Source organism: Gorilla gorilla, chromosome 15 (assembly GCF_029281585.2).
Source record: "Gorilla gorilla gorilla isolate KB3781 chromosome 15, NHGRI_mGorGor1-v2.1_pri, whole genome shotgun sequence".
In the NCBI taxonomy this organism is placed as follows: domain Eukaryota; kingdom Metazoa; phylum Chordata; class Mammalia; order Primates; family Hominidae; genus Gorilla; species Gorilla gorilla.
The window spans coordinates 35669642-35697474 of record NC_073239.2 but is presented as its reverse complement, the minus strand read 5'-3'; the positions used below and the strand labels follow the sequence as shown (position 1 = coordinate 35697474).

The 27833-nt window shown below is 49.0% G+C and overlaps 2 protein-coding genes, 1 non-coding gene and 1 pseudogene across 12 annotated transcripts; 1 reads left to right on the top strand and 3 right to left on the bottom strand.

Annotated features, from left to right (window-relative positions):
• Positions 1–216: 216 nt before the first annotated feature.
• On the bottom strand, positions 217–13284 carry ZNF219 (zinc finger protein 219). Of its 8 annotated transcripts, none has more exons than XM_055362450.2 (5): positions 13266–13284; positions 3709–3797; positions 2001–3420; positions 1545–1676; positions 217–1274 (listed from the first exon to the last, which is right to left on the bottom strand). In XM_055362450.2, exons 2-5 carry the CDS (start codon positions 3712–3714, stop codon positions 676–678), a joined length of 2157 nt encoding a protein of 718 aa, XP_055218425.1. In that variant the 5' UTR covers positions 3715–3797; positions 13266–13284; the 3' UTR covers positions 217–675. The 8 variants fall into 8 exon arrangements, with proteins under 8 accessions (XP_055218425.1, XP_018865478.1, XP_063553900.1 ...); XM_019009933.3 differs by lacking the exon at positions 13266–13284 and adding an exon at positions 8955–9040 and having other exon boundaries at positions 2001–3434; XM_063697830.1 differs by lacking the exon at positions 13266–13284 and adding an exon at positions 8955–8973.
• TMEM253 (transmembrane protein 253) lies at positions 9210–13883 on the top strand. 3 transcript variants are annotated; one of them, XM_063697831.1, is made up of 8 exons: positions 9210–9342; positions 11255–11348; positions 11477–11615; positions 12029–12139; positions 12228–12284; positions 12568–12678; positions 12796–12942; positions 13302–13883. In XM_063697831.1, the coding sequence occupies exons 3-8, from the start codon at positions 11508–11510 to the stop codon at positions 13419–13421; spliced, it is 654 nt and encodes a 217-aa protein (XP_063553901.1). In that variant the 5' UTR covers positions 9210–9342; positions 11255–11348; positions 11477–11507; the 3' UTR covers positions 13422–13883. The 3 variants fall into 3 exon arrangements, with proteins under 3 accessions (XP_063553901.1, XP_055218429.1, XP_063553902.1); XM_055362454.2 differs by having other exon boundaries at positions 11472–11615; XM_063697832.1 differs by lacking the exon at positions 12029–12139 and having other exon boundaries at positions 11472–11615.
• Positions 13884–14343: 460 nt separating this feature from the next.
• On the bottom strand, positions 14344–25321 carry LOC109023136 (cytoskeleton-associated protein 2-like; annotated as a pseudogene).
• Positions 23810–23916, bottom strand: LOC115930755 (U6 spliceosomal RNA). The gene has a single exon (XR_004067354.1). It is a non-coding gene; the product is annotated as a U6 spliceosomal RNA (small nuclear RNA).
• Positions 25322–27833: the final 2512 nt, after the last annotated feature.

Below are 27833 nucleotides of genomic sequence, written 5' to 3'. Positions count from 1 at the left end.
GGCCACAGTGCGTGAGAACTTGCTTGGCTATTTGTTAAATGCTAATTCTTGGGCCCCATCAGAGCTGCTGCATCGAAACCTGGGGGTAAAACCCAATATTCTGCATTTCTTATCAAACTCTTTGGGTGCTAACTAAGTGTCTGAAGAGGTGACTATTTCCTGACAGAAGGACCCAAAGAGGGAAGCAGGACATAGGTAGGCAGACAGACACAGGGCCCTGTGCCTCAAGACACCTGTTTATTGGGGACACGACTCTGCAATAGGGATGACAGGAATCGTACCAAAAATAGCGACGTCTACAGGGCCCCTGATGGGGCTACAAGGGTACAGTGCCCCCCACCCTCACCCCTTGTACAAAAATAAACTCTCACGCCTATGGACCAGCAAAGACTGGCAGAGTGGCTCCTCAACAGGGACACAAACCTTCTCTGCCAGCCCAGGGACCCCGTTCTTTGACCCTCACCTCTGCCACTTCTAAGGCACTGTGACTCCCTTGGGCTGGGTGGGTACCGCCAGCCCACCCTCCTACGCCCGCCGCCCCTTCCACCTCTGGTCCGCCTGGGGCTGGGATATGGGTCCCACGCTGCCCCCTGCTGGCTTCTCTACCCAACTACCTCTAGCGCTCCCCCGCTCCGGCGGGGTAAGCTCACTAAGCTAATCGCCCCTGAGGGCCCACTACCGTTCTTGCCCCCCCAGCCCTGCCTCTCCGGGTCTGGACAGCCCGGAGCCCTCCTCCCCTTCCTGCGAAGGACTGGGAGGGGTCTCTCCTGATGGTACTCGGGCATAGGGCGGGGACGCGTCAGCCTGGGGTGGCCGGCGGCCCCTAGCCCGGCGGCTGTGGTGCACTTGAAGGTGCAAGGCCATGAGCTCTGGGGCTCCAGTGGCGAAAGGGCAGAAGAGGCAGCGGTGGAGGGCACCCCCAGGCCCGGCCTCGCCTCCCGGCCCTGCCCGCAAGGACAGGTCCAGGGGTTCGGCCTCACCACCTCGCCCGTTGCGCAGGGTCCTCCCAGGGCTGGCGGGCTTCCGACGGGACCCCGGCCCAGCACCGCTAGAAGGAGGCCGGGGACTTGAGGCGCCCTCCACCCAGGTCGCAGGCTGCGGCTTGGCTCCAGATTGCGGGGCCGAACCCCGCTGGGAAGGAGGCGGTGGCTCCGGGGGTGGCCCGGGGCCGGCCCCGCTCCTCTGCTCCCGGTGGTGGCGCTGTAGGTGATACTTGAGCGAGCCGGACTGGGTGCCCGCGTAGTCGCAGTGCGGACACTTGTAGGGCCGCTCGCCTGGGGAGAGTGGGTGCGATAGGGTCACGGGGTCACGATGACTGCACGCACCCACCCGAATTTCGCCCAATTTACAGACCTCATTCTCAGAACCAAGAAAGGGCACTGCGTCTCCCACCCACTTTGATTTAATAAAGGAGCGTTTCCCAAGTGATCTCATCCAGCCAAACTGAAGGCTTCGGAACAAACTTCACCTCCTAGTGTTTCGGTAGCCCTCACCTTTCTGCCCGCCCCCAGTCCCCTCTCCACGCCGGAGGCTGCCTCCCTCACCTGTGTGCACTCGCAGATGCACTTTGAGGTGATGTGCTGAGCGGAAAGATTTTCCGCAGAAAGGACAATCCTTGCCGGTGGCGCCCCGGCCCCCTTCAGGCCGGGTCCCTCCAACCAACAGCCCATTCTCTTCTGCAACACATACATTAAGAGGAAGTCAGGGGGGTCCACACCCTGTCCAGGTGCCGCGCACCCACCCCACACCCACCCCATAGGGCTGCTTCCCTTCGGGGTCCAGGAGGAAACAGAAAGTCTGAGGGGTTAGATTTGTTGTGACTAAAGAGTTAAGTGTTCTCAAATGATGGCAAAGCCTCCAGGAAAACAAAACAAAACAAAACAAAAAAACTCAGGAGAAATTAAACGTAAGTTCTTTTAACAAGGAAGCTACGAGGGAGTGGCGGCGTAAGAGTCAGAGGAGGACGCGGCGTACCCGGAGAGCGGAGGGTACCTACATACCCTGCGTGGCGGTCGATCTTGCCTGAGCCCCAGCAGCAGAGGCAGAGTGCCCCGGTCCCTCACCCGGGCGCGGGTGCAGGGAAGCCAGAGAGCCCAGCGACCTGCCCCGGGCCCAGGTTTCCTCCTCGGCCTCCACCACCTCCTCTTCTTCCTCAGGCTCCTCCGCACGGTGCCGGCGAGCCCGGGCCGGGAGAGCAGAGGACAGCGGGCGGAAGCCTCCGAAGCTGCGGCCGGGCCCGGGCTCAGCACCCTCGCCGTTGGGCCGGCCCTCGCCAGCTCGCAGGCTCAGGTAGCCCAAGAGGCTCGGGGGCTCACGGCGCTCGGCCGGGGTGGGCGCCGGGGCCAAGAGGAGCGCTGGGCCCAACGGCTCATAGGCCAGCAGGCCGAGGTCAGGAGGCTGGGGGGCGCGGGCAGGCCCGGAGGCAGGCCCCGGGGCACGCAGCGGGCCCAGCTTGCTGGCGTGCACCTTCATGTGGTTCTTAAGGAACCAGGGCTCCTTGAAGCAGCGGCCGCACACCGGACACGCATGATCGAAGGAGGCCTTGTGCTTACGCATGTGGCCCTTAAGAAACCAAGACTGTGTAAAGCTCTGGCCGCACACTTGGCAGCGGAACTCCGGAGGCGCTGGGGGCTCCTCGGGAGCGGCAGGAGCTGGGGTCGGGGTTGCCTCACGTTCGGGCTCCGGCTCCGGCTCCGGCTGGGGGACTGATCTGGGTTCGGGCTGGGGTGGAGGCTGAGGCTGAGGCGGAGGCGCAGCGGAGGTGGCCGCCAGGGGACGCTCGGGAGCCCCGTGGGCCGTCAGGCTGTGGTGCAGCAGCTCCTCCTCCTGGCTGGAGCCGAAACTGCACAGGCCGCACTTCCAGGGCCTATGCAGGATGTGCAGGTGGCGTTCGCGCTCCGCCGAGGTGCGAAACTTGCCTTTGCAGTAGGGGCAACGGAAGGCGGACGATGAAGGAGCCTGGGGCCGCGCCAGACCCTCAGTGGCAGGGGTGGCCTGCATGCCCCCTGAGCTTCGGGCTCTCCCCAGTCGGGCCTCGCGTAGTAGCGCGCGCTCTTCCAACTCCAGCAACAGGCGTGCAGCAGGACTACGTGGGCGCTCGGGCTGGTGTGTGCGCAGGTGCGAGCGCAGCAGAGCCCGCTGCGCCGCGCGGTGGCCGCAGTGAGGGCACTGGAAGGCCTGGGCGCCTGGGTGCGCCCGCAGGTGCAAAGCAAGGATAGAGTTGAAGCGGAAGCGCTTCCCGCATACAGGGCAGGGGAAGCGCCGTTCGCCTGCACGACTCTCAGACCAGCTCACCGCTCCCATCCCGAGCGACCCTGCGCTCACGGCTGGCCCGTTGGAATATCGCTGCAGATCCAGCTCGCCGTCGAAAGCCGGCGGCGACGGCGCTAAGTGGCCGCTCGGGGCGCGGGGACGTGAGCCCTGTGGAGAAAGATCTGCGTAGAGCAAAGGGTGAAGGTAGAGCTGTAAAGGAAGCAAGGGCGTCGCCTCGAGGGCCAGAAGGACAACACGAGGGAAGGTGGGCTGGGGCCTGAACTAGGAACACAGGGTGCTACTCACCTCGGGAAGATGGGGTGGGGGAAGGTGTATGGGAATCGAGATGTCAGGGCCAAGGAGTTAACTTCTAATAATGGGAGGTCAAAGAGAGAGAGAGGTAGGCAGGAGAGGGAGTTGTAGGTACTTGTAGGTTGAAGCCACAGCTTCACTCACCTCCATGGACCCCCTTCACATTCTTTGGTTCTAGGAAGTGCAGGGAAGAAGAGGAAAAGCTGCTAATGAAGGCAACAGGTGCTGTGGAGCTAAAGCAAGAGACAGATTTGGAGGAAAAGATGAGCCCTAGTTTTCAGCAGTAAAGTCACTCCCTACCCCCAGACTCTCAGCATTCTGTATTCCCAAAACCAATCCATTCTCCCTACTTGCTTCTTGAGGCACGAAGGAGCTGCTATACTCAAAAACTGTACCTCTTGATTTGCCAAGCCTACAAGCCTCCCAGATAATCCAGATTTCTTCCCCAAATTCTGTATTTTAAATGCATGGTCCAGAACAACCACAGCTACCACCCCACCCCCTGGCGGTGGGGAAGACCATCACAATATGCCCCTCTCCCATGTAGGTTGGGCTATGCAGTGTGGTGAGCAAATGAGGTGGGCTTGCCATGCTCCCCATTTATCCAAGTGGGACCAGTTGCTCTGAGATCCCTAACTGAGCAGCCAGCCAAACATCCTTCCAGGTTCCACAGTGCTTCCTTCTGCCCTTACCCTGTCTTTCTGTCTTTCCCCCCTCATTCTCCCTCCCTCCGCCTGGATTCCTGATCCATTCATTTCCATTCATTACAGAGACTCATTCATGCATGGGAGAGAAACACCTCCCAGCAGCAGAGTCTGAAGACAGACAGAGGGGGAGGGGCATGAAGGGGGAGGGAGCCAGAGGGAGAGGGAATGAAGAGAGAGTTGGGGGAGGAGTGGAAGTTAAGGGGCACAGCTAGCCTGGGGAAGGGGCTAAAAACTGCAAATACCGTATAGGATTCATCCCCTTGTTTCAAACCTTGGAGCCTGCAGTATGATGGGGCATCTGAGCCCCTTTGTCCAGGGCTGTTCCGAGGCAGGCTTTCCTCCTCTCTGCAGGGGAGAGGCTCCCTCACACAAGAGGAGGATTACACTGGCTCTGAGCTCAAGAGGCTGGAGTGAGGGACGGGGGGCGGGGCTGGGCCATCTGCACAGATAGGGACTCAGCACATGCTCTGAGCAGGAAAGGGTTAAAATTCTCCAGGCTAAAATTCCCTAGGCCTGGGACTTGCAGAGCTCCAGTGCTGGGGAAGGAGAAGATCCTTGAGAGGAAGAGGATAGGGGTTGGGGGGGTGGGGGGCGGTGCTGATCCTAAGCTGCAGAGGAGTTTAGCATGAGGACTTAGAAGAAACCCCAGAATCAAGATTCATGGAAACAGACCTGTGAGGATGACCAGAAGTCATCTAGTCTACCTTTCTGCCTCATATAGAATAGTATCTGGTCAAGGCTAAATGAATGTGGGTCTAACCTTTTTTTTTTTTTTTTTTTTTCTTTTTGCCTAAGAAAGGATATTTGAGATATAAAGAACTTCCTTACAATAGGCATCACAAAACTGAAATGGGTTACTGAGAAAGAAAAAGATGCAAGCATTACTTTGCCTAAGGATCTTTAATAGAAAAGAACTGGGCCAGGAGTCAACCTGCCTGTCAGCAGAGAGAAAAGGCTCTGGAGGTCCAAGGCTTCTTTAATTTTTGACATTTAGTGGATGTGGTAAAACTCCATGAAGGGGCAGGTACCTGTTACATGTGGAATCTGGGCTACAGGATTATTATTAGCAGATGATTAATTAACAAAGTATCCTTGTCCAAGGGTCACTAGACGACCTCCACTACCACTTAATATGTGTATTTCTGTAGCTTCAAATTAGGGCACCCACTCTCATCCTCTGGATCCTTTCCTGGGACTAAGAGCCTAGCCAGGCTTACTGAATAGTGTCACAAAAGGTGAATTAGAATAGGACTGAAGGGTACAAGGCTATTGTAGGCCTAGTCTGAACATTGATAACCCTACAACCTTTACTAAATCACTTAACCTCCCAGTTTACTCATCAGTAAAATAAGGGGATTGGACTAATTTATATTGTTAGTCCCTTCCTGCTCAAAAAAAGTTTGTGATTCTAAGTCACAGGACTCTTTTGGACCCCAGAGAGATGTTAAAACAAATGGTCATCCCTTCAGTACCATGGAGAGTGCAGTGGGCTACCACAGAAGCCACTTGGGCCACCTCAGTACCATAGATAGAGCTATGAGGTGCTAGAGGGGCTGTTTGCCATTTTAGCATCGCAGATACAACACAGAAAAGCTAGAGCATTTTTTTTTCGTTCCTATCTGAAAACCATAGAAAAAAACCCAGTGGTACCAGAGGGATTATTTTGGCCTTTTAGATGTCACTGAAAATAGAAAGAGCTAATAGAAAATAGATGTAACTAGAAGAATTTTAATTAGCTGTAAGGAGCATCCTGACAGTTACAGTTTGTACATCCTGGAATGAGTTACTGAGGCATCATATTTGGGTCCATCACATTCTGTTGCTCTCCTGGGGATTCCCGGAACATCCTGGTGTACAGCCAATCTGGTATATTCAGAGGAAGCAGATGGTGGAGGCGTGGGGCGGGGGGGGGGGGGGGGGGTGCTGGGAATACTGCATGGTCATAGCTGACTAACCTATGGGCACATACTCTCATTCTGAGAAGATTCTAGGGCCCCTAAAACTGTCTGTAGGATAGCAAGCAAAATCTCTTAGGAAGCTGGCCTCATAACTGAGGCAAGAAGAGTCAGAAAAGGGTAAAGCTTCCTATCCCAAAACAACAATAAACCACTTTGCACATAGCAGTTTCCAGAACAGAAATAGAGTGATATACAAGAAGGCCCAAACTGAAGCTGAATTCCCCAGCACGGAAAGTTTCCCCAGACGGTGGCCTAAAATCAACAAAACTCACTGAGATACCTTCTTAGGCCCAATGAAGATCTCCTGAATCATCTCCATATCAAACCAGGTTCCAGACACCTGATCCCATGATTTTTTTCTCAGTAGGGGAAAGAACTGACAGGGACTGGGATACTATGAACTGCCTTGGAACCGAGGTCATGTATATATTGCCCCTGGACAATAATCACAGAGTTTTCTATAGTCAGGCCTTAAACACCATCCTCGAGACTTGGCCAGACAGCAGCACTGACCTACTTTCCACCCCCACTGGGAATCAGGGGTTATCTTGCCCTTATTTGGATTCTATAAGGATGCGGGGCCAGGGATAGATATCAGAAACCTTTCAAAAGCAATAGGCCAATTATCCTTACATGCTGGGGCAGCTGGTAGGGAAGTGGGTGTGGACCACTAAACCTTACTCAGTAGAGAAGGATGGAATGGTTGGTGAAAAGACTTAGAAACAACAAGGACAGGTACATAGAAGTATTTGCTAAATGGACCACAAAGACTGTCCCTCAAGTCTTGTGATTCAAAAGTTTTTAGGGTCAAAGTGTAAGGAGCAAGGGTTCAGGACTTCTGGGGTCCAGTTGTAACTGCCTCTGGTCACCTCTAACACGACGGTTTTCCCTCTTGAGAATCCTACACCTCCCAAATCTGCTAACAATTATGATTACCACTGCACTAGATGGGGTTAAAAGGAAAGGGAGCTTCTAGGGCGGTCTACATTCAAAAGACTACCTTGATCACACAGACACACCAGTAGTTCACTTTTATGGTCTCCTCTCCATGGCCCTCTGAACCTCACTGCTCAGATAGCTCCTCCTAACCCGCTCCACTCTGCAGCTCACCAGCCTTTTTAGACTGAGATCTTGGTAAAGCCTCCTTCCCTCTGTCCTCACTCTCCTGAGTTAGGGACATGGAACCTCAGCCATGGACTTCAAAGGTACAGCAGGAGGCGAGAGGAAGGCACACCTGCTCACCTGCTGCCATCCCACCATGGGGAATCTTATCCCAGAGGCATGTCCTAACGCAACCCCGATTTTGATTTTGAAAGTTCTGGAAGACCTGGGTTTGGGAAAGAGGGGCATGTAGCCAGCCCTAAGTCCCTTTAAGTGGAGCTGACCCTAGAAAAGTCAGTCTTAGCACCCACGTGAGCCTCAGTCCTCAGACTGGGAGGTAGGGGCGATCAAGGGAGCCTCTGGGAAAATCCCCCTCCCAGAAATAGATTGCTAAGTAGGGTAGGACCTGCTATCCTGCCGGAGAGGTTTTTCCAGCAGCACCCCAGACCCCTCCCCAGGAAGATAAGCCAGAAGGATGATGGGGGGCAGGGTTGGGAGATAGGGAGGCCAAGGCTCAGCTACCCCCGGCCAGGAGAACAAAAGCTGAGTTACAGCCGCCTCTGCTGCTGCCGCGGGCCGAGCTCTTTGTGACACTTTGTTTGGGACGCAAAGAGGGAAGCACCCCCCATCCTTTCCCCTCCCCCGCCACCCCGTGCTCCCAGAGAGTTTGGGCTCCTTCCCCCTCCCCCACCAGCCCTACCTGGGCCGGGGGTTGGGGGGTGCACATCCACTCAGGCTCGCGGCTCTGCCGCCCCTCACCCCCAGGTCCCTCGCGCCCTGCCTTCGGGCCCCTACAAAGACACCCGCCACCTCCCCCGCCACATCCCCCCCGTTGGCCCTTCCCTTTGGTGTCTGCTCCCCCAGCTCTTCCACCTGGCCCCCCCTCCCTTGGGGCCCCCCAGCTCTCCAGGCTTCCGAGGCCGCCACCCCCACCCCGCCCCCCCAGGAGCTCTGGGCGAAGTTTGCTTGGGGCCGAGCCGGCGCCCCTCCCCCGCCCCCGCCCCCTGCACCTGCTCCGAGCCGGGCGCGCTGAGCGGGCCCCCCCTCCGGGAGGGGGGAGGGGGCCGGGGGCGGGGGCCGGGTGGCGGACGGGGGGGCCCGGGAGTGGGGGGAGCGGCTACTCACGAGCCCCGGGCGGGCGGCGGCGGAGCGGGCGGCGGCGGCGGCGGCGGCGGCGGGCGGCGGGCCGGCGGCGCGGGCGTCAGCGTTACGTGGGGCCGGGGGAGATGCGCCGGGCCCCGGCCCCCCCGCCCCCGGCCCGGCCCCCGCCCCCTCCCCGGTCCCCCGCCCCCGGCCCTGGCCCGCATTGTGTGCGGCGGGAGGCGGCCCGGCCATTAGCATGCGGGGGGCGGCGCGGCGGGGCTGGGAGCCGCGCGGGAGCCGGGCTCTGGCTCCGGGGACAGGGAGCTGGGGACCCCGGGAGCCGCGAGAGGCGGCCGCCAGGGGCGGGGTGCGGGCGGTTTGGAGACGGGGGGCGCTGTCAGAGGGAGGGAGGAAGGGAGGGAGCGGGGGTGGGGCGCACAGAGGATTCCAACAGGAGACTGGAAGAGATTTTGAAAGGTCATCTCGTCCTTCCCCCAGCCTCCAAGCAGCACTGCCCCTCCCTCCCTAAACCCGGACATACCAGGGAAGGAGTTGGCTCTGCCGCTCTTTCTGCCCCAACATGCACAGACTCGGGAAGTTCTTCCTGGGGTTTTATCTCAAAGCCTCTCCCTTACAATTTCTGTCTCTCTTTTGGGGGAGGAGGAGGGGCGATTATAGAGATAGTTAATGTCGGCCGTATAAGAAACATTATTAAAGTTACTCTTCGGTCCTTTCCGTTCTTGATAAACAATTCCTGCGCCTTCCTCTCGAATTCTATTTTCCATTCCTCAAGTCACTTTAATGGCTCTTCAATACAACAAATATTTACTGAGTGCTTACTAAGTGCCAGGCACTGGGCTCAGCGCTGTGAGGGATGAGAAAGAAGTGGTACCTTCCTTCCAGGCGATTGTAGTCTAGACTACAAACTGGTAAGTAGTATACTCAGATTTAGTCAATATTTACTGAATGCCTGTTCACCTATCTAATAGTATATAATCTTTCCAATAACCCTCTATAATTAAATTAGCCCCCATTTACAAGTAACAAAAATGAGGCTTCAGGAAGTCTGTTTCCCCAGTGGCCTGCAGGCTCGGGGATCCTCAGTGCAAGCCCAACATCTCACATCGCCACCAAATAAAATCAATGCACGTGGGAATTGAGGAGGAGTAAACACACAGCAGTTTTCTGGATCTCTTTAAAACGTGACTCCCACTCCCCGGGAAAGAAAAGAGTAGATACAATGACCCGCCGATGTTGGCACAGCACTGATGGGGCAGGAGTGGCTTACAAAAGATCACTTGCCTCCCAGGACCCTGCCTCCCTCCTCGTACTAACTTCTAGAGTCTTCTGGCGCAGTCTCCTCTTATCGTCAACAACAAGAAATAATAATAGTGATGATGATCATAGCCACTAACATTGAGCACTTGTGTACCAGGTGCTGGGCTAAGCTCTCTTCCATGCTGAAAGCAACCCCTTGAGACTGGTATTATTAACTTCCTTTTATAGATAAGGGAACAGAGAGATTAAGCAACTTGCCAAGGGCACCTAGGTAGATCTGGGATTTGTTTTGATCTATAGAGTATATTTGGGCCCAGCTGGTTCTGCTTCCGACTGTAGAAATGTGTCCCCAGCTTCCTTCTGAATAACACTTTTAGTGTATGGGCATCAGACTTATCAGTATGACCTCATCAGCACCACTAATAGTTATTAAACACCCACCCTGAATCAACAACTCTTCACAGTCATATTGTTAGCCCCCTTTTATCAGTGAATAAACTGAGGTGCGAATAGGTAGAAAAACATATCTATCAGGACACACACAGTGGCCTACACCTGTAATCCCAGCAGTTTGGGAGGCCAAGCAGGGAGGATGGCTTGAGCCCAGGAGTTTGAGACCAGCTTAGGCAACATTGTGAGACGATCCTGTCTCTACAAAAAATTTAAAAATTAGCCAGGCATGGTGGCATGTGCCTGTGATCCCAGCTACTTGGGAGACTGAGGCAGGATGATTATTTGTGCCCAGAAGGTGTTGGCTACAGTGAGCCATGATCATGCCACTGCACTCCAGCCTGGGTGACAGTGAGCCCCTGTCTCAATAATATAATAATAATAATAATAATAATTTATCCAAGATCACACAGATGGAGAAGCAGCAGAGCTAAGATTCCAGCTCAGGTCTGTCTGGCTATGAGGCACCTTCTCTCTCAAAAATATTAATTGTTGCAATAGCATCCTTCCCAAGACTCACTATTTGAGGACCATGAGATAGATAGATAGATAGATAGATAGATAGATAGATAGATAGATAATGTCCAGTTGCAGGTTATCATTGAATCAAAAACAATCCCCACCATAAACAGGGTCCCCCCCATCCATTGAGTCAGTGTTCAGTTCAGAGTAAAACCTTCAAGAAAGAAGGAAGGGAGACTGTCCAGAAAGTGAGAGGCAAGAAAGCCACTGGAATTCAACCTTACCTGGTCTGGGGGCAAAGCTGCAAGTAGTAATGACAGGGGACCAATCCAGACAGAAAGTAGGATCTCTAGGGAAGGACAAATAATTTGAGGAGGAAGCCAAAGAAAGGAGTAAGATCATATGGAAATGAGGGGGAATTGAGGTCCAGAGTGATAGTGTCCATGGGGATGAGGTAAGTGAAACCAGAAAAGGAACCCAGGATGGGCAGAAATGAGGGTAATGAGAAATGGGAACAGAGTGAGGTCCGGCTAGACATCTTGTGGAGTGAACTGAGGCCGGTATCTACCCAGGGCCACTCCCTAGATCCTTAGGCCTTCATAGAAACCTTTGCCCCACCACACCCCATCCCTGACAGCCTTTCTCTGCCAGGACAAGTTTGTCGTCTGCTCTGAGCTATCAAGCCCCTTAGGAGACCTAGGACCCAGCTGGGTCCCATCCCTTTGGAGTAGCTGCTTCAGACTAGGTAGGTGTGAGGACCTGGACCTCAAATCCCTGGATATTGGGAGTGGGCAGAGGTGTAGCTGAAAGACACGTTGTTGCATGTCCTGTCTCCTAATAGACAGAACTTATAACGCATTTTTCCCAGCCTAGGAAGCACCTAATTCTTGTGGGCAAAGGAGCCATGGAAGACAGAGCTGGTGAGCAAGAGCAGGAGAGACACAGCCTTCGTCTGGAAAAGCTACAACACTGGGCAAGGCACAGGCAGAGTGGGCACCTCTTGGTGCTAGCGGTGAGGCCAGGCTACCCCATCCCAGGTCTCAGCATGTCCACTTCTACCCAATTCAATTCCATCCATCCATCCATCCATGTTAAGTGAGCACCTACCATGTGCCAGAAACTGAGCTAGGTTCTGAATGGGAGGAGGGTAGAGGAAAACATAGAAATAAACAAGGCAAGACCCTTAATCTCCCAAGTAGCTTCCATCTTGTGGGGGAAAACATACAGGTAAGTAACTAAACTACAATATGAGGCAGAAAAAATTAAATGATACTTAATTTTTAATGATCATGTCCTTGCTCTGGGTTGACTGCTTTCCTCCACCCTGCATTCAATCCCATTTCCTGATCTCTAAAGAGGTAGGAGTTATGAGAAGGGAGGGAATCCCTGACAGTTCCTCCCCAGTTACCCTACCCTTACCCCCAGGTGAGCCAGCTATGGCTGGCAGTGGTTGTGGTGCCCCTTGCTGTCTCAATCGCCTGCCTGAACTCTGATTGTCACATGGCCACAGCGCTGCCTCTTGGGCCTGGAGCCTCAGTAAGACCCACCACAAGGGAGGGTGGAAGATCCCAGGGCCCCTTCCTAATGGGACCAGAGCTCAACACTTGCCCTTCTCACCATTCAGGGTCTCCTCACTGGGACTGTCACTCTGGAGCTTCGCAGAGCACCCCGCCTCTGGAAGGTGAGAGGGAAGAAAACGCAGCACTGTCCTCCCACTCCCTAAAACAGACACCTACAACCCTCAGCCTAGGAAGTAAGTGGCTAAGTGTTGACTCATTCTCTCAGCTGTCACCACTGACTGGCCTCAGTGACTGAGGAGGAAAGCAAAAAAGTTAGAGGGCTTATGGCCCTGTTTGGAGGCTGAGAAGCAGAAGCTGAGTTTTGTCTTCAGCTAGGCTGCAAGTGGGGATTGAGGTTGGAATGACTCCCCTAGGCTGGGCAGGGCTGAGCTGGCTCACTGGCAGGTGCGGGCCATGATGATATTCAACACCTTCAACTTGATCTTGGGTTTCATCGTGGTGGTGGTCGAGGTGATGAAGACAGCCTTGGGGCCTGCCCCAACTGCCTCCTCCCAGGTACTGGTCAATGAAGGAGAAGGTGGGAGGATAAGGAGGCAAGAGGAGGTGGGAAGGGAAAAGGGCAGGGGCAAACAGGTGCGGGGTCCCTGCATTCTCAGCCCTGTCTACCTGCAGCATGCTGGCTTGCTGGTGCTGGAACTCAGTGCTGAGGCCTTCACCCTAGGGGGAGTGCTGGTCTCAGTGCACGCCCTATTCTTGCTGAGCCAGAGGAAACCAGGATGCTGCAGGAGCCAGAGTCTGCACTATCAAGAGCTGCAGGAGGTATGGGGGCAGGGAAGAAAGCACGAATAGCTAGCTGCCAACTAATTTTTCCACTGGCTCTCCTGGTCAGTGGCACTTAAGGGAAAACAATGGGGCAGGAGAGAAAAGAAGAGGTCCTAGAATGAAACTGATTGGCTTTCTCTGGCTTTGAACATTTCTCCCCTAATGGTGGGTAAGAGGGAATTGGGAATCCAAATGATTGAGGTTAAAAGAGTGGGAAAGCATTAGGAAGCTGCCTAAATATTGGCAGGACTATGGGAAACAGGATAAAAAATTGGGCAGGAGGAAGCAGTTGTTTCTGTCTGGGGTTTCTCCTTTCTCACCTCTACAATTTGCTCACACCTGTCTCTGGTTTTCAGGGCTTCTCTGAGTTGGAAGAGGTCCCTGGTTTGGAGAATGGTCCCACGGTGGCCAGCACAGGAGCAAATGAGAGGGCGGGACAGCGGGAACAGACACGTGCTGCTCTCCTTCCACCCTGAGAGAATGCTCTCCAGACATTCCTGCATCCCACCCCACCAAACTCAGAAGCTTGCTGGGATCCTTCGAGTCCAATAGGAAGTCCGGGAGTGCCTTCAGTTTTCACTCAGAGCAGGCCCTTTTTTCGTTCCTTCCCTGTTAGGGGAAGATACACCTGGACGAGAATATATCCTCACCTCACCACCCTGAAAAGCTGCTTTCTCCCTTCCATCCATATCCTCTCTTCCTGTCACCTCCCCATACAGCTTCACATTTGCCTCATCGCACTTTTCTTTTCTGTCCACCTTTCATAATCCCATCCACTCCAAATCCCGGACCCTGCACACGCCAACTCCCTGAATCCAATTCAGGAGTGCCCCAGTTCCCCTTTCGATCCATCTCCTTTCTACTGTAGCGGAGACTACAAGTCCCAGGATGCCCCGCTAGCCCGTGACCGGCTAAGAAATAAAGAGCCTTCTCTCCGCGGTAGGGGCGCTGTTGGATGTGCTGAGTGACGCGAGGCGGGGAAGTCGGGGCCTAGCCTGGCGCTTTCTCGGACGCGACCACTGGCCCCGCGTTCGGGGAGGAGCCGGGCGGGCGGTCCTGGACTGGCGTGCCGCTCCCCCAGCCACTGCAATACAGAGCTGGATCTGGGTCCCCAGCCCTGCGCTGGCAGCTTCAGAGACTGGCGAGGGCTCGGAGCTGACGCTTGGCAGAGCTGGGGCTTCCCAGATGCTGTCGCCGCACCCCCTCGCAGGAGGGCCCAGGTCCGAAGTCCTGAGACTTGGAGCGCGCGCGAGAAAGGGGTTGGAGATGATGAGTCAGAAGCGCGGGGCCTTTCTCGTCCCCTCCCCTAGGGCCTGGGCGCTGAAGATGGACAGGCTCGCTGGGCAGGCGGGTAGATAGGGCAGGCAGAGGGAGGGACGCTGCGACCCGCGTCTCTCCCTAACGCTTTCCCGCCTCTTGCGAGCACGCCGGTGTAACGAGCCCGCGCTGCCGCCACCCTTTATCTCCAACGCGGGAGCGGGACTGCGCAGGCTTGGCCTCAGGGCTGACCCGCCGACCTTTGATCTCGGCTGCGGTCGGGTTGCTGAAGTTCTGGCTGCGTTCACCCCCACCGTTTACGACCTTTGCAAGTGTGCAAAGATGACAGGCTCGCTTGGGCTTGGGAAAAGCCCGGGAGAACTGGGAGCCCCACTAGCAGCAGCAGCTGGGCAGCTTGCTGGCCGCTAGAAACTAGAAATTGGCCACAGCTGGAGTACCAAGAGAACTCACCCCAAATTCACATAGTGGCCGGGATGGCTGTTCGCCTCACACTCATTTTTATTCCCACTTGAGAAGGCTTCTTTCCCTAGAGAATGCTGCTTCTCCCGGCCTAGCCAGGGCCAGGCACCAGTGAGGATAGAGCGCAGCCTGGCTGCCTTGCCTTGACATTGCAGTGGCGTCCGCTGCAGCTCTTTTCTGTTTGTGACACCTTGGAAGAGTGGTAATAATCTTCCTATGACAAGGTTAAGTGTGAGTACTAGTGGGTGGGGACAGTTCTGGGATCAGGCTCTGGAATGGAGAAAAGATCTAGGCCTTCTGCATTTCTTCCTCTCCCCCAGTCTAATTGCCAGAATAATGGAGAGCTCATGTGTGCAGGGCCGAGGAAACAATATTTTTCTTGAAAGTCAGAAGGTGGTGGTAGATGAGGAAGCTGAGGGAAGAAAATTAACGATTTGTTCTGTTTTCCAGGTTTTAGTGATGTGATCAGATTAGATATTGCATTCTAGTTCCAGAGAAGCTTGATGACCATGGAAATTAACCTCTATCAGTCAGATTAAGCTAGGCTCTGCTGTGGTAAATGCCAAAACCACAGTGGCTTAAAACCACAAAGGTTTATTTCTCATACTACATGTCCAAAGTAGGCTGAGAGGGGGTTCTGTTCATTGCAAATGTTTCCTCCCAAGCTCATGGAGCGCCACCATTTTGAGATCCTACCCTGTCCCTATGAAGGTTAAGGTTACCCGCCCCGCCCCCCCACCTCAGAATGTGAAGTAAGCATGAAGAATTGTTCATGGACTCTTAAATACTGCCCTGAAGTGATACATTCATGTTACTTCCACCCATTCAATGGCCAAAGCAAGTCATATAGCCACACCCAACTTAAGGAAGGCCAGAAGGGCAATGCCTGCAAGGAGAGGGGAAGCAGAAATACTTCATTAAAAGAAACATAGTTGGGCGGGCTCGGTGGTTCAGGCCTGTAATCCCAGCACTTTAGGAGACCAAGACGGGTGGATCACCTGAGGTCAGGAGTTCGAGACCAACTTGACCAACATGGTGGCCGTGTCTATTAAAAATACAAAAATTAGGCCGGCATGGTGGTGGGTGCCCGTAATCCCAGCTACTCGGGAGTTTGAGGCAGGAGAATTGCTTGAACCCAGGAGGCAGAGGTTGCAGTGAGCCAAGATCGCACCACTGCATTCCAGCCTGGGAGACAAAGCGAGACTCTGTCTCAAAAAGAAAAAAAGAAATGGAATTAATAATTTGTGGTGATTTTTGAACAGCTTAGCAGTTGAAATTTATCTGTTCCAGCAGTTATGCCCATACCTACTTCTTTGGTTTGGTTTCATGAACCCCTAAGTTCTTACTAGAAATTTTTCCTCAAAAAAATAATAGGACTGGGACTCAGGAAACCTAGATTCTAATTTTGTTGCTTGGGCAAGTCAAACCTCTCTGAACTACATTTTGTGCACTTGGAGGTTATGGTAATAATATTTATTCTGTCTACCTTACTGGAGTATCAAGGCTAAAATAAAATCACACAAGGAAAAGTACTTTAAAACTATAAACCACTTCAGGGGTTGAAAATAAATTGCCTGTAGAGGTAAGAAGTAGTTTAAATGATAATTTCTTAAAACTCAAGAGCCAGTTCAGCTATAGTTCTTCAATCATCAGTCTGCATTAGATAAACATAGTAGGAATTCAGGTTTTGGATATATGTTACAGTTCATGTAGACCTTGCAAAGTCCAAGAGTCTTAGATTAAATATTAAATTCTTAAAACCTTTCTGATAAAACCTTTTTCATCATATCCCTCTAGGGCATTGGTTCTCAGAGAAAGGTCATTTTGTTCCCCAGAGGATATTTTGCAAGGTCTGGAGACATATTTGTTAGTCACAACTGAGGAGTGGGGGAGGAGGGAATATGTAACAATGGAAGGCGCAGTAGATGAGAAGTCAGATTTGGGATTTAGTTCCAGTGCTGCTAATGCCGCTTTCCTGTGCATTATCCTCTGCCAGCTGCAAGCAAAGACTATTTGAGACTTGTCCTGTGTTCCTCATTATTCCCCCTCCACACTGCCTATTGCCACAGTCCCGGGCTGCTCCATGACAGTGTTCTGCTTTGCTGCAGTGATTCCCAGCAACCACTGTATCTGCCTCTTTCTTCATCAGTTTGGCAGCCTCTGTGGAGGTCACTCATTTTACTTGAATGGGAACTTCACTGAAAGAAGAAACTGACAAGGTTTCTGCTGACGTCAGTTTTTAAAGGCCGTGACCCCTGTCTATTCTTTTAAACATTAAAGAAATCCAGTTCATGATATGTGGCTTCATATGCAGCTGTGGCACATTGGTGGTCGGGAAATTCTCCATGTGAATACATTTTACCCTCATTTCTTTGAAATTCTGTCATTTATTCTGGCTTTTAATACGTGATTATAGACAACTGACAGTATTTCACAAATGAACTCTTTTCCGTTTCTGAATCTGCCTTTTGGCAAGATGGCTCAGGTTTTGTGTCCAGGGCTGTGTCCTCTGCTGCCATCTCGTGGCCTCTTGGCTGCCCAGGTTGAGGTCTCACAAAGTGCCTTTCCTAAGGTAATGGCATTTGGCAGTGGCTTAGTTGGGGAAAGACTCTCCTCTCCATGGTGTGGGGCGCTCCCCAAGTTCCTCCTCTGCAATGGGCCCCTGAGGGCAGCAGCACACTCGGCCTGGCTGGAAACCTGGGCCTCACAATGAGGCAGGAGGCGGAGGGCCCCTCCTGGTCTTCTGCAAACCCTTGGGCCTCTGTGTCTGTTATGCAGTCCTGGCCAGGAGCCACCAAATTCAGTGAACCCAACTACCCAGGGGTAATTGAAGCTGACCGCGCCTGCTTGGCCTGAAGAATGCAGTCTCTTGCCCCTTGCCACCTGGGACTGGGATGCTCTTAATTTCAGTAAGAAATGAAGAGTCTCCCATCAGGTTTCTGGATTCTAGGCCCACACAAAATGGGTCTAGACAAGAAAACAGAAGGGTGTGTTGCTCTGCGTCCACACCCTTCGTCCTGGCGGGCCCAGCCAGTGCTGCCTCAAATTTGACATTTGATTAATGGACTGGCGGGACAGTGGCAGTGGTGTTCTCGCTGAGTCACTGTGTTTCCTACAAATATGACAGGATCTATGTACTACAGTGATCAGAGGTCCATCTCCAGGGAACTGGGAATGTGAGATACTACTGCCCTGACCTGGGCTGCTGCTGCTGGTGACTAAGCAGTGAGCACAGGAGGGAAGGCAGGAAAATGTTTTTAGTTGCTATTTTTTTCATTGTGATAACATGTATGTATATATATATATACACACACACACACATATGTATATATATAACTATATATATACCTATATAGTTAAAATCTTCCCATTGCTAACAAATTCTTACAACTTTCCCCTAGTTGTTAGCCCCCTCTCCTGACTCCACCCAGCTCCCATAACCCCTAATCCCAGCCTTCTCAAAAAAAAAGGAGGAGGAAGAGAGGAGGAGGGGAAGGAGAAAGGAAAGGAGGAGGAGGTGGAAGAAGAAGAAGACTGCTTTTGGTGTTTGCTTTAACCTGATGTCCGCATTGTAATAATTCAGAAGGAAAGGCCTGCTCATATAATTTCCTAGGGCCTCAGGCCAGAGACAGCCATACTTACAGGTAAATTGCTACTAGGCTGGCTTGTCCTTAAAATTCAGATGCCATTTACTATCATCTTCTGTTTCTTTTATGTTTTTCCTTGTTTGCGTATTTTTTTTTTCTGACATTTCATTTATATTTTGTGTTGCCTATTTTTCTTGGTTCCACTTAGCATCTGAATCTTTGGTTTATTTTTCTTATCAGAAGCTTTTCCTAATTTCTGTCCAGAGTTAATGAATTTTCTTTGTTGATTCATGACAGTTTTCCCTTGCCATCCATAAAGTTTTCTTGTTTTTACCCAAGTCCAAACTACTAAAATATAATTTTATTTGCTTTGCCTCGTTATATGCTCTCTTTATATATAAAGAAAATGCTATGTGCTCGCTCTTATTCCTTTTTGGAGAGAGGGTCTGGCTCTGTTGCCCCAGGCTGGAGTGCAGTAGCGCGACCTTGGCTCACAACCTCCGCGTCCTGGGCTCAAGCCATCTTCCCACTTCAGCCTCCCAAGTAGCTGGGACTACAGATGTATGCCACTACATCTGGTTAATTTTTGTATTTTTTGTAGAGAAGAGGTTTCACCATGTTGCCCAGGCTGGTCTCCAACTCCTGAGCTCAAGCAATCCACCCAACCAAGCCTCCCAAAGTGCTGGAATTATAGGCATGAACCACCGCGCCCGGCCCACTCTTATTCTTTATGTAAAGCTAAAGTCATAGCACAGGAGAAAGAGAATTTATGCTTTTATAAGCCTCAAAGATAATTATGATGAAAAGAAATTGTTCTTTGCGTAACTCAGAAGTGAAACTGGGTCCAGTGGTTACTTGTTATAGAGAGGCCAATTTTAGACTGAAAAATAGAAACTGAACACCTTTCAAAAGATGAAATGCTTTCAAGTTGGGCTCTCAGCCTGTGGATATGTTAGAGCTGTTTTGTGCAATAAGCTTTCTCATGCAATGACAGGTTATTGAAGCAAATATTCAAATATCAGCTGAGTGGTTGAATTAGATAACTTTTAATTTCTCTGCCAACACTCAGATTACATTGGCTTTTCAGCCGTGATGATGTTTTTTAATTGACCTATCCATACTCTCCAATGTCTGGCCCTGGACAAAATTGTAAAATAAGATGCTGGTATTCCTCTAGTCCCTAGAACTGAATGTATCCATCTTGGCACCATTGATATTTGGGCCAGGTAATTCTTTTTTATGGAAGACTGGTGCATTGTAGAATGCTAAGCAGCAACCTTGGGCCCTACCTACTTGATGTCAGTAGCACCCCTCCCTCCAGTTGTGACAACCAAAAATATCTCTACACATTGCCAGATGTCTCCTGGGAAGCAAAATTACTTCTTTCTCTGAAAAACAGTGCCTTAGAAGGATATGATAAGAAAGGTTTTAAGAACTTAATGTCTAATTTCTCAAGATCGTTGTATTTAAAAAGACCTGCGAAGATCTACCATAACCAAACAGCACATCCAAAATCTGAATTCCTGCCCTAGCTTTTGCCCCCTACCCCATTTTTCTGAATTTTCTGTGTTGTATTATTGTAACCACATCAGGCCAATCTGGTTCAACTTTTATGTAGCAAAGTTGTAAGTTATTTCTCGGTTGCCATGGACCCCAGGTTGAAAGTCATGTAACCTGAGCATACCCAGATGAACACATGTTCTACCACAGGGGAAACCTGAGTACTCAGACCAAGAAGGGTGGGGAGGAGTGAATTGAGAAGCAGACACAGCATAGCAGGATCTAGAATCCAATCAGATGAGCTCTGGCATCACCCCATGGCAGGATCCAGTCATATCATGCCTCCTGGCATCATGTCATTGCAAAATGCAATCAGATCACACCTCATTACCCTATGCTTATAAAATCCAACCCAACCCCCAGCTCAGAGAGACAGGTTTGAGCATTTCTTCCTATCTCCTTGGCAGTTAAATCATGTTGCTTCTCTGCTTAAATGCTTTTCGGTCCTTCCCATTGCCCACAAGCTTAAGTCCAAGCATTTTAAAATGGTGCATGGACCTCTGTGATTTGGCTCCTGCCCACTCTTCGGCGTCATCTCCCTTGTCCCCTCTCTTGCACTTCATGATTTGGTGATAGCAGTTTGAGGGAGGTAGCATTGATATTTTTTTTTCCTTACCAGAGCTTTCTATTTCATCTGTTATTTCAGTCTCAGAGTACATTCAGCATAGTGTTGCATTAGGACAGCATACAAAGGGATCAGTATCACTTCCCAACTCTGTTAACTCTTCCAATGAAGACACGCAGGGATAATGGTCTTTTAACATACCTGGCAATTTTAAAGTTTTACGTTGACATTGAGAACATCTCACTGGTATTTAAAACTTGAGCTCTTTAAATGTATAATTTGTTTAATCAAATTGCACCTTCTTTTTTACACTTTGCAAGTATGTCATAGTAAATACATTATATTTAATTAAGCAACTTGCCCTAGTTTCTGTATTGGGGATTTTAACATCATTGGTTGGATCTTTTGTCATCTTGCTATTTTTCAGAATCTTGAAATAGCACGTTTCCATGATGTCTGTTCTCTTCAGTGCCTGTGGAAGCATACAAAAAATATGATGTCTATTCCCCATTTCTGGTTTTCCTGACTCTGAATTAACAGTTGTATCTTCAGTGTTGACTTCTTGGACTTGTTCCTTGGTTGCACAAGCCTCCTCAATATTTTCTCCAAAACTAACATTTTCTTAACTCTTTATTGGTAGAATATCTACAATTGTGTGTCGCATCTCTTCAATAGGTTGAGCCCCTGCCAGAATGGCCTTCTCATAGATTGCGAGAATACTTTCAATAGGACTTGGGGTTGGTTCAGTATGTGCAAGACATATTCAATATTTTACAAGATTTTTGGCATCTGGAATATTTTTAATCAGATCGTTCAGTGTGACCAGTATTTCTTCTTCTGGGCATCCTTCATTAATTAGGTTTAGGCATTCAGAAAATGTGTTGCTTACCTTTTCCGTAAATAATTTTTGTTCATCTTCTGCCATGGTAGTCCAAAAGGACCCAACTGGTTTTTCATTTTGTTCTTAAGGTTCATACTAGGTAACTATTCAGTTAGGAGGCCTTTTCAGCACTCTTTCTTTGCCAGCTTTCCACTCATTCAGATGAGCTTTTCTCTCTTCTGAGTTTTCTTTGGATTGAGTTGATCTACTATCAGCAGTTGGTTTTGCTATAGTATATCTTCACTGGTCAATAGGTTTTGATTTTTCTATCAGTTTGGCATTAGAAGATGAAGCACAAGTGGGAGCGGTGGCTCACACCTGTAATCCCAGGACTTTGGGAGGCTGAGTTAGGAGGATCCCTTGAGACCAGGAGTTCAAGACCAGCCTGGCCAATATAATGAGACCCTGTCTGTAAAAAATAGTTTTTTTGTTTTTTTTTTTTTTTTTTTTTGAGATGGAGTTTCACTCTTGTTGCCCAGTCTGGAGTGCAATGGCGCAATCTCAGCTCACGGCAACTTCCGCCTCCCAGGTTCAAGCAATTCTCCTGCCTCAGCTTCCCAAGTAGCTGGGATTTCAGGCTCCTGACACCATGCCCGGCTAATTTTTGTATTTTTAGTAGAGATGGGGTTTCGTCATGTTGGCCAAGCTGGTCCCGAACTCCTGACCTCAGATGATCCGCCCACCTCGGCCTCCCAAAGTGCTTGGATTATAGGTGTGAACCACCGTGCCTGGCTTAAAAAATAATTTTTTAAAACAGTAAGATGAAGCAGGCCTGGCTACGATTTCACATGCTATGCTCCTTTTTCTTTTTTCCTTTTTAAAACTTTCTTTATTTTGGCAACCACTTGTCCAAAAGATCAGATGCACAATCTTCTTGATTGTGCCTTATCTCTTTTCTATGTCCTTAGAGGAACTGGTTTTGGCCCTAGATAAAACTGTTTTTGATTGTAATAATTCTTTTCTATGAGACCTTTTCCTGATTGTAAACAAGGCTGAGATTCTACCGATGCCTTCTTTCGCAGTGTCCTGGGTATTATTGGATGACTTCTAATAAGAGATCACACAAACTTAGCACTACATTTGGTGTACCCCAAGTTACATTTAGTGTAACCCAGGGTCCTTGCACACACTGTGGACAAGTACACACTGTTGCACCTTGAGTTTTTGTTGTTTCAAAAAGTTCCAGGAAGAAGCAAAACAAAACCCATTCGATCCAGAGATGCCCTCTGAATTGGAGATGAATTTGGCAAACTCCCCACATTACCATACAAAAAGTCCCACCCAAGGAGGAGTTTTTTTGCCACTTTCTATACATGTGATATATGAAGAAGCATGATTGATGACTGTACTCCACCTCTGCATACGGTGACTCAGCTAAGCAGCCCAATACAAGCCCTGTTTTTAGCTCTGTTCCGAGAGGAACTGCTTTGGGAATTATCCCCAGTATTCTCCTTCTTTGTTGCAAGTAATGAAATCCCCTTGTTCAATTTTCCTTGGTTGTGGTCATTGGACTGTCACTGGCCAAGCGACCAGCTCACCTATTGTGTGGTAACAGTAGCAGTTATATTTGAGACTCTATTACTCTTCACTGTTACGCTGCTGGTGTTTATAAGCTGAGGCTCTGTTGCTTTAGGAATAGTAATTGAAAATTTCTTTCTTGCCGCAGAACTCTCATCTTTGACTTGTAGAGGTTTTCTAAATGAATTAAACTTAGACTGAACAATTTGGCCTCAATAAGATTCTATCACAGACTTCTTGGGTGTGTCAGCTTCTTGCTTTTGTTTTTCTGCAACCATTTGTTTCTGTTTACTATTATTGTTAGGGTGAAATGTCTTACATTAATGTCATATGTTGACATTGGGGGTCATCTTCAGTTGGTAACAACTTCAGGGTTTGATTATTATCCTCAAATTTATGTGTGACAATTACTATAGTTGAATTGGTCAGTTCATTAGAAGGTTTTAAAGGAATACAATTTTTACCACCATTGTATTATTTTTGCTTCTCATGAGTCTGTTGACATTTTCTTTACGAGCCATTTCTCACTGAAGTTTCAAAATATTTGTCTCTTCTTGGAACTGGTCCTCAAATGTCACCACTCTCTGGCCTCTATTGAGGTTACATAGCTATGGTAGCCAACTTACAGATTCCAGCCCAGGTCCTTATCATTCTCAGATGCAAAAAGCCTGGACACTATCCGATTTTCCTGTTTGTATCAAAAATGTTTTTCTTCTTAACAGATGTTTCTTGAGTCTTTGTCTTATTCGTTCTTTGAACATGAATTGGGCCTTGGAGGCCACTGCAGGTCTTGGGACATGGCTTGGGTATTTGTCACAGCCTAAGGTGAGGGGATGCATCTCCAGCTTTGACTGCAGATGTAGGACTCCTTCAGGCCACAACCAGTGAACACCGCCTAATTTTTTTTCTTGTGTAGTGAAAATCACAATTCAATATTGGGTTCCACCCATTTTGCTTTGACTCACACTGTTTCCTTAGTGCTACTCAGCAATTACTGAAATGGTCTCTGGTACTGCACAAAATATGAAATGCTTCAAGAATTTGCATGTCATCCTTGCTCACAGGCCCTGCTAATCTTCTCTGTATTGTTTCAATGTTAGTATATGTGCTACTGAAGCAAGCACTAAATTATTAATTAATATGTATGACAGACTCCTCCATCTCATCCTTGTAATTCATTCTCTCCCTCTCCCTCCTTTTTTTTTTTTTTTTTTTAGTTCGTTTTGATTATCCCAAGGATGATGATGATGACAACACTGACTCAGTGATGGGCTGGGTGAGGGTCAGGGCTGTTTGTTGCACACATTAGTGAGATGTCAATAAAAAAACTGTTCCCGGACCAAACTGAGGGTCGGGCTGCTATTTCTCCGGGACTGATAATGAGATGCAGAAGAACTGAGGAGGAAGAGAGTTGTTTGTTTGTTTGTTTGTTTGTTTGTTTTTTGAGACAGAGTCTCAGTCTGTCACCCAGGCTGGAGTGCACTGGCATGATCTTGGCTCATTGCAACCTCCGCCTCCCAGGTTCAAGCAATTCTCCCACCTCACCCTCTCGAGTAGCTAGGATTACAGGTGCCCACCACACCCAGCCAATTTTTTTTTGTATTTTTAATAGAGACAGGGTTTCACCATGTTGGCCAGGCTGGTCTTGAACTCCTGACCTCAGGTGATCCACCCACTTAGGCCCCCCAAAGTGCTGGGATTACAGGCGTGAGCCACCCTGCCCGGCCAGTGGAAGAGAGTTTTATTTCTGTAACCAGTTACAGGGAGAAGGCCTGGAAATTATTGCCAGACCAACTCAAAATTATAGAGTTTTCCAGAGCTTATATACCTTCTAAGCTATATGTCTATGTGTAAGTGTGCATTTGTCTAAAGACATAAGTGATTTACTTCTTTTAATCTATAACTAAAGTCTGAGTCCTGAAGACTTTTCCTCTGAAGCCTCAGTAAATTAGATTACTTAATCTAAATGGGTCCAGGTCTTGGGGTGATTACCCTTATCTTGTCTCCTGCTAAATCATGGAGGTTTGGGGAGTTCTTTCAGACCTCCAAAAAACTTGTTTGTAGAGGCCTGGGGAGTTTCTTCAGACCCCCAGTGAAACTTCTTTAATCCTAAATGGGTCCTGTTAAGAATTCCTTCATTATTTTGTCATGCTTTAAGGCCCAGGAAAGGCCTAGGCAAAACTCTTGATGGGCTTTTGTTACATTCCAGCCTTTGTATAAGGGCACTGGCTTTTTTTAGTTTATAATATTTAACTAAACCAATCAGTCAGTACTGAAACAGTTGTGATGGAGGCCTGCATTAGTGAGACCTGGCCTGCCACAAACAAAACCACTAGCGGGAAGTCAAAGTCATATGATATCAAAATAACTGAGTCAAAAATTCTTACTTTAGCATATGTATTTCTTACTTCCATGCCTTATTTAGGCTGTTGTATCCAGTCCTAGCCCCACACCTGTCCTTCAGGACTCCCTCTGCTCAGTACTCACCCACTTTGGGAAGCTTCCCTTGGCCTCTGCGGCCATCATCATGATTATGGTCTTCAATGCTCTCTTAGTACTCTATACACAGGCTATACTTAAAAAAAAAAATTATTTTTCTGTTGCCCAGGCTGGAGTGCAGTGGCATGATCTCAGCTCACTGCGACCTCTGCCTCCCAGGTTCAAGCAATTCTCTTGTCTCAGCCTTCCAAGTAGCTGGGATTATGGGTGCATGCCACCACGCTTGGCTAATTTTTGTATTTTTAGTAGAGACAAGGTTTCACCATGTTGGCCAGGCTGGCCTCGAACTCCTGACCTCAGGTGATCCTCGGCCTCCCAAAGTGCTGGGATTACAGGTGGGAGCCACCACGCCCAGCAAAAATTTTAAACTTTTTATGCAAAAAAAAAGAAATCACAATAATGGTAAAGTTCAAATGAAAAGTTGAGGAAGGAGGGATGACAGAGAATAACATATAGCTAAAAGATTGTTAGTGTTAATATTGAAAAGAATAAAACATTGATAAAGACAAAATAGCCAATTTACCAAAAAGAAAGAAATTTAAATGGCCAATAAATCTGTGAAGGATTATTTGTATTCATAGTAGTTAAATAAATGCAATTTAAAGCAATAAGATGCTGACCAGGTGCAGGTGTCATGCACATATAGTCCCAGCTACTCAGGATTCTGAGGAGGCAGAATGGCTTGAGCCCAGGAGTTTGAGGCCAGCCTGGGCAACATGGTGAGACTCTGTCTCTAAAAAATAAAAATAGGCTGGCAAGGAGATTCATGCCTATAATCCCAGCAATTTGGGAGGCCAAGGCGGGAGGACTGCTCGAGGCCAGGAGTTCTAGACCAACCTAGGCAACACAGTGAGACCCCATCTCTACAGATAAAAAATTAGATGAGATAGTGGCACACACCTGTAGTCCCAGCTACTCAGGAGGCAGAGGATTCCCTGAGTCCTTGAGCTGCAGTGAGCCATGATCTTGCCACTATACTCCATGGCTTGGTGGATAGAGTGAAACTCCATCTCCAAAAAAATAAAAAGAAAAAGAATTCAATCAATAAGGTGCCATTTTATGCCAATCATCAGATAATTAACATTTTCAAATGCATAAAAACCCATTGTTGATGATTATGCAAGGAAATAGGCACTTTCTTATATTTCTGGTAGGACTATAAATTGGTCTAACTTTAATGGAAAGCACTTTAATGACTTGTATCTACAAATTAAGAATTGCCTACTTTGGCCCAGCCATTCTGCTTCTAAGAATTTTCTCAGGAATAGAGTGCAGGGAGTACTTAATCCGGCGCCTGACAGGCAGGTTTGTTTCCTCCTTTAGGACTGGAGGCTGTCACCACTGACATGTTCCACCAGATCCTTATTGGGGTCAAGAAGCATTCAAGCTTCATCCCCCTTCGTATTTATGAAATCCGGAGGTACTGGAGCAGTGCTGTATGTCCAGCATCTGGCATTGTTCAATCAAGATGTTAGCTGGGACAGAAGACATAAGTCAGAACGCTGGAAGAAACTGGGTCCCAATATTATAATAATCAATAAAGACAAAATATATTTATAGTTTATTTTATTTGTATTTTATCAATAAAGACAAAATTATATTGCATTATAATAATCTATATACATCACTTTGATGTATTGTGTTGGGGATGACACTGATTATATCTGAAACTTGGGAGAAAAAAAAAAAACTTTTCCCAGGAATAACCTTGGACATGTGCAAAGAGTTACTTACTGAAATGTACATTACAGGATTAATTTTAAAAGCTTAAAAGGCAAACAGTCTAGATATCCAACAGTAAAGTAACTGACTTTTTTGTTTGTTTGTTTTGTTTTGCTTTTTTGAGAAAGTGTCTCACTCTGTCACTCAGGCTGGAGTGCAGTGGCACCATCCTGGCTCACTGACCTCAAGCGATCCACCTGCCTTGGCCTCCCAAAGTGCTGGGATTACAGGCAAGAGCCACCACACCCAGCCTGTAGTATATTTTTAAGTGAAAAGCATACTGCATTCAATTTTTAAATTGGCAAATGACTTGAATAGACATTTCTCCAAAGAAGATATACAAATTGCCAACAAGGACATGATAATGATGTTGAGTAGGGAATGCAATTCAAAACTACAATGAGATACCACTTTACCACTTCACATCCACTAGAAGAGCTATTAAAAAATGGAAAATAGGCCAGCATGGTGGCTCACGCATTTAATACCAACACTTTGGGAGGCCAAGGTGAGAGGACTGCTTGAGCCTAGGAGTTCAAAACCAGCCTGGGTAACACGGTGAGACCTCCATCTCTATAAAAATGTATTTAAAATTAGCTGGGCATGGTGGCATGTGCCTGTAGTCCCAGCTACTCAGGAGGCTGAGGTTGGAGGAGCCCTTGAGCCTGGGAGGTCAAGGCTGCAATGAACCATGATCACACCACTGCACTCCAGCCTGGGCAACAGAGATCCCGTCTCAATAAAAAAGGAAAATAACAAGTGTTGACAAGGATGTGGAGAAATTGGCACTCTCATATATTGCTGGTAGAAACGTAGAATG

Bases quoted from the DNA above. Each gene is read 5' to 3' on its own strand.
- ZNF219 (XM_055362449.2), bottom strand. From the start codon at position 8,637: ATGCGGGCCAGGGCCGGGGGCGGGGGACCGGGGAGGGGGCGGGGGCCG. The intron at 3,435-3,708 runs GTGAGTGAAGCT...TGCTCTACGCAG, and splicing joins TGTGAAGGGGGTCCATGGAG to ATCTTTCTCCACAGGGCTCA. The intron at 1,677-2,000 runs GTATGTAGGTAC...TATGTGTTGCAG, and splicing joins AAGATCGACCGCCACGCAGG to AAGAGAATGGGCTGTTGGTT.
- TMEM253 (XM_063697831.1), top strand. From the start codon at position 11,508: ATGGAAGACAGAGCTGGTGAGCAAGAGCAGGAGAGACACAGCCTTCGT. The intron at 12,285-12,567 runs GTGAGAGGGAAG...GCTCACTGGCAG, and splicing joins GAGCACCCCGCCTCTGGAAG to GTGCGGGCCATGATGATATT. The intron at 12,679-12,795 runs GTACTGGTCAAT...GTCTACCTGCAG, and splicing joins CCCCAACTGCCTCCTCCCAG to CATGCTGGCTTGCTGGTGCT.